Source organism: Pistacia vera, unplaced genomic scaffold (genome assembly GCF_008641045.1).
Source record: "Pistacia vera cultivar Batoury unplaced genomic scaffold, PisVer_v2 Contig470, whole genome shotgun sequence".
Lineage (NCBI taxonomy): Eukaryota > Viridiplantae > Streptophyta > Magnoliopsida > Sapindales > Anacardiaceae > Pistacia > Pistacia vera.
Genome location: NW_022196302.1, coordinates 965,890 through 971,474, shown reverse-complemented (window position 1 = coordinate 971,474; position 5,585 = coordinate 965,890). Strand labels below are relative to the sequence as shown.

The 5,585-nt window shown below is 35.4% G+C and overlaps 1 protein-coding gene across 3 annotated transcripts; it reads left to right on the top strand.

The window, feature by feature from the left end:
- Nucleotides 1-581: 581 nt before the first annotated feature.
- LOC116146048 (endo-1,4-beta-xylanase 5-like) lies at nucleotides 582-3,516 on the top strand. Of its 3 annotated transcripts, XM_031431461.1 has the most exons (8): nucleotides 592-630; nucleotides 759-873; nucleotides 1,124-1,170; nucleotides 1,492-1,714; nucleotides 1,796-1,962; nucleotides 2,038-2,136; nucleotides 2,208-2,999; nucleotides 3,083-3,516. In XM_031431461.1, the coding sequence occupies exons 2-8, from the start codon at nucleotides 816-818 to the stop codon at nucleotides 3,428-3,430; spliced, it is 1,734 nt and encodes a 577-aa protein (XP_031287321.1). In that variant the 5' UTR covers nucleotides 592-630; nucleotides 759-815; the 3' UTR covers nucleotides 3,431-3,516. The 3 variants fall into 3 exon arrangements, with proteins under 3 accessions (XP_031287319.1, XP_031287322.1, XP_031287321.1); XM_031431459.1 differs by having other exon boundaries at nucleotides 582-873; XM_031431462.1 differs by lacking the exon at nucleotides 1,124-1,170 and having other exon boundaries at nucleotides 582-873.
- The last annotated feature ends 2,069 nt before the right edge of the window (nucleotides 3,517-5,585 follow it).

Sequence of the window (5,585 nt, the reverse complement as noted above, 5' to 3'; positions counted from 1 at the left end):
GGCCGGAATCTGGCACTTGCCGGTGGGGGGTGTTTTTGTTATTTTATAAAACTTTTATATATTGGGGTATTTAGTGAAATTTGTAAACTTAGGGGGTTTTTTGAAATTTTTAAATTTATAAAAAACTAAAATTCAAACTTTGAAGGGTATTTTAGTCTTTTCACTATTAATAAACAGCAATAAACAGAAATCACTAACAGAACATGACGGAAAGTACTTATTTGTCATTTCAAAACCTTTTGGGTACCAACTTGTCGTTACGATAAATCTTGGGTATGTATAAGTCGTTCTCCCTTACTATAATACTAAAAGTAAAACCGACCCAAGGAAAACACATTATTAAAGATATATAGCTGTTTATCTCCACATATGCCACAACTCGTTGTCTTGCATTGTTTTCCACTAATTTCAAATCTCCAATTTCCTAATTAATCCCAACATACTAAAGTAAAACCAAGTAAATTTATTCGGATTTTAGAAACTGGGTTTACTTTATTATTATTATTTTTGAACCTTACATTTTTTTTATCCATATTTGAGCACTACTTTCAACAGTAATGTATAACTCCAAATATGTTTCACGAGACAGGAAGGGAACCTGTGATTCTGAGTGATCCTGGGTTGTCTCAGGTTCACATGTTTATCAATATTTGCTTCGTAGTTGCCTTCTTTACAGGGTTCAAATTCTTTCATAATTATATTACTTTTTACTTTTAGTTTTGTATGTAAAATGTTCCTCTTCGTTCATTTGGATTTAGTTTCGGATCCCTAAGTCAAAACATCTATTCAGAGAAAGCTTGATCGTGGTGTGAAAGATGAAGACAATTGCTGAAACTTGTATCTTAATGCTTTCCTGCATTTTGGTTTATTCAGGTATGTTTATTCCGATACATGCTGTTTATAAGAAAACGTTATTCATATATATATGGACTGAAAAAACAGTCAACTATATGCATGAGAAAATATGAAGTCTATAGCAGCAAAATTATTTGAACTGTAGAGTCAAGAGTTCTTGCTTATGAAAATTTCTTGTTCCGGTATTATTATACTAACCCATTTCTTGCAGTATATAAAGTTTTTCTTGTGTTTTTTTTTTTTTTTTTTTTCCTTTTATCTTATGCAGGGGATAGGGTCCATGCTTTGTCATATGATTACTCTGCTACAACAGAGGCAAGAAAAAGATTTCTTGGTGTTTTATATATTTCTTACTAAAACTCAAAGATAGTGCATCCTTTCCCATAAATATGATTTTCCAAATGTGCTTTTTATATTCTTCTTTACCCAATTCACACTTGGCTGTCAAATCCTACAGATAGAAACATTTCCAGCCTTTTCACAATTCACTTAATAAACAAATAGAAATTAATAAGATTCAAAGCATATTATAGTAATTTCAGAATTAGTGCTAATATTTAAAGTTCTAGAAAACTTTCCGATTTATGACAACTTCCTGAAAAATTAACCTTTCATTGTGCAACATCTATGAAGCAGTGCTTGGCAGATCCCCAAAGAACTCATTTTGGAGGAGGAATCATAGTCAATCCAGAGTTTAATCAGGGAACAAAAGGGTGGACTGTATTCGGACAAGGAGCCATCAAAGAAGGAACATCGGAAAGAGGCAATAAGTTTATTATGGCTTGCAGTAGAACACAATCTCTGGACAGTTTCTCCCAGAAGGTTCAACTTGAGAAAGGAAAACTATATAGTTTTTCCGGTAAGTCTTTCTCATTCGGTCAACAAGAAACTGTTGTTAATTTGTAAGATATCAACTAATGGACTTCAAATCAATTTTCAGCTTGGGTTCAAATCAGTGAAGGAAGTGAGACTGTTCTTGCTGTATTTGAGACTCCTGATGGTAAACTAATACATGGTGGTAAAGTTGTAGCTAAGCATGGTTGCTGGTCTTTGCTCAAAGGTGGCCTAGTTGCCAATTTCACAGGCCTTGTGCAGATTCTTCTTGAGGTAATGTGCTTCATAAATTTTATCCATTTTTTCTTCAAATCCGAACTTACAGAAGTTTTCTTCTCCTAAATGCTGAGCAAGAATACGAAAGTGGAAATATGGGCTGACAATGTCTCATTACAGTCATTCACTGAGGAGCAATGGCGATTGCACCAAGACAAAAGCATTGAAAAGGTAACAACATAGCATCTATAAAACATCAATAGAGCTCACCTAGAATTCCTGTTTGAACTTGAACGCCGCAGGTGCGAAAGCGCAAGGTAAGATTCCAGTTGATTTATGCCAACAAAACTTCAATGGAAGGTGCTATTGTCTCCATCAAGCAAATCAAGTCAGGCTTTCCATTTGGATGCGGAATGAATCACTATATCCTCAAAGACACGGATTACCGGAAATGGTTCCTCTCAAGATTCAAGTTCACCACTTTCACAAATGAAATGAAATGGTATAGCACAGAGATAAAACAAGGACAAGAAAACTATACAATTGCTGATGCTATGGTAAAATTCGCCAAACAGAATGGCATTTCTATAAGAGCTCACAACATTTTCTGGGACAATCCAAAGAAGCAGCCTCAATGGGTTAAGACTCTTTCTCCTGGGGAGTTACGAAAAGCAGCGGCGAAAAGAATGAATTCGGTGACTTCAAGATATGCAGGAAAGCTAATTGCGTGGGATGTAGTGAATGAGAATCTGCATTTCAGATTCTTTGAGGATAAACTCGGTGAAAACGCTTCAGCAGAATTCTACAAAAAAGCTTACCAGCTTGATCCAAACACAACAATGTTCATGAATGAATATAACACCATTGAGTCTGCTGGAGATGAGAAAGCAAATGCATTCCAATACAAAAAGAAACTCAAGGAGATTTTATCATATCCAGGAAATTCTGCAGTGTCATTAGGAATTGGATTGCAAGGTCATTTTGATTATGAACAACCAAACATTGCTTACATGAGATCTTCCTTAGACATTCTCGGATCAATGAAATTGCCCATATGGCTTACAGAAGTAGATGTGAAAGCCGGCCCCAATCAGGTATCTGTAAAAATGAAAGCATAGTTTACATTTCTTTCCAATTAATGTGAAATTATCAATTCTGAAATTACTTTGCTTGGCAGCCAAAATACTTGGAGGAGGTACTCAGGGAGGCTTATTCTCATCCTGCAGTTCAAGGGATTATCACATTTGCAGGCCCAAAAAGTGCTGGTTTTAATGAAATGCCTCTAGTCGACAATGACTACAAGAATACAGCAGCTGGAGATGTTGTGGACAAGCTGCTTGCAGAATGGAAATCCAGCACTCTGGAAATTGTTGCGAGTAGTACAGGATTCTCTGAACTTTCATTGTTTCATGGAGATTACAGTGTAACTGTTAAAAACCCGGTTACCAATACATTAACTTCTGTCAATTTTAAGGTGACAAATGACCTTCCGCAAGGAACATTCCAAGTTCAGATTGATCTTTGATTCCTCAATAATTTTGATCTCACATTCTCGCATAACTGCTGTCAATTTTAAGGTGATTTTTATTAGATAATAATATTGTATATTGTGTAGAGGGCATTGTTGTAATCTACTTATGTGTTTTAGTTTGTTTATAGGTTACTATTCTTGTCTTATAACCATTTAATGAAGCTTCTTTGTGATCATTATTGAACTCCAATACACAAGCTGCGGATCTGCCGATTTCTCAATTTTAATATAATACTTTGTAGCATTGTTTTAAAACCCGACTCGTTGTGAGACTCGGCAAGGTGACTAGGTTATGGGTCAACCGGTCCAACCGGTCAGAATATTTTTTAAAAATTACAAATTAGTCCTTTCAATTTAAGTATATTAAAATACCCCTAAAATTTATAAAGTAGTCCTAAAATTTTAATTTATTTCAAAAATCCCCAAAAATTATTATTAGTCACTAAAGTTAGCAATATGGCAAAGAAACCCTAATACTACAAATTAGTCCTTATAGGTTTGAAATATAGCAGAAACCCCCTGGAACCTGAACAAGATCGGAGAGGCTGTCGGTTCCATGTTGGATCGGTCCAACTGACCAATCTAGTTCAGGTTTTAAAATAGTGCTTTGTAGGCGTCTTTGGTTTGTAAGAAAACACTCAAGACAACTATAACTAAGAGCATTTATATGCCTAAATATGCATCTTCTTCTCAAAAATTAAAACCTTGAATCTTTTCAATTCTGTATAATACATAATTTAACTAAACGTATTTAAAATATTCAAAAGGTTTCAGTTACAAATCAAATGCTCAATGCTTGTTGTCTTTAACATGATCAACCCAAAAAAAACGAAGACATTGGTTGGCTCCTAAAGTTATAGAAGTATATAGACAACATGCTTTAATAGGTTAGTTTTTTCTGGACAACTAAGCCAATGAGTGGCATTAGTCCATGTTCAAAAAGAATTTGATGGGGTCTATTTTACTCAATTTTTCCCTTTCTTCATCTTTTTTCTAAAATGCTCCTGATTCCACTCTCTAATTAGAAACACTTTTAACTTCTGCTATACTTAAAAACCTAAAAGACACACATAATGTTATGCTAAAGTCTTAAAACAAATGATCTATCCAATTCAGCACATAATAACGCTTAGGCAAAGTGTTACAAGCAATTTAGAACCAAAAGACATTCCCTGTTTCACTCTTTTCAATCATTTTTCTGTCATCTTATTTGGATTAAAAAACATAATATATGTTTGTTTACTTATTGAGATCAATGTTTTGAAAATCAATCTGAATCAAATAAGATTTTTTCTATTGAAAATGAAAAATGGGTGTGACTTGTTTTCTATTACCCTATTCTATCATTTTTCCAACTCTATTCAACTAAAAACAATTGTATTTCACAATAACAATAAAATTTTATAAAATTACAAAAACACCCCCACCCACTCAAGCCACTGTTAGAGATGGTAATGGGTCCGATATTTTCAGGTACCGGCCCATCCTATCCCGAAAAGTTCGGGCTTTACCCAGTGTTCTTGGGCCTGGGCTTGGGCCTAATTTTAGGGCCCAACCTCGGGTACGGGCTGGACCTAGGTATGTCTTCAGGCCCGACCCAACAATTTCAGTATTAATTTTACTAAATTACCCTTATACTATATATTTAATTACAAGATTATCCTACATATATATACCCATTTTTCCCAAACCTAATCTCCTCTCATTTGGTAAGTATTCAAAAATAAATCAATATTTAAAAACTGTTTCTAGAATTAAAAATATAAACAAAAATAAAATTCACATTATAAAAATGAGCGGGCTTGGGCCGGGCCTGAGGTTACAAAAAGCCGTCGAGCCGAGCTTGGGCTTTACCTATCATACCGGTGATAGGGTCGGGTCGGGCTTGAGCCTTTGTCATGAGGTCGGGCTTGGGTCTGGACCAAAGGGTACCTGGTCCTGGCCCAGCCCATTGCCATCACTAGCCACTATCAGTTGCCAGCAACCAGCATTGATCACCGTCATCAGAACGATACACGACCAACTAGATTTGGCCGATCATGCGTCGATCTAGCCATTTTTGGCCAGATCTAGACAGATTTTGGCCGTTAACGACGGCTAGATTCTGGACATAGATCTAGTCATTTTCAACCAGATCCAAAGTGGATTT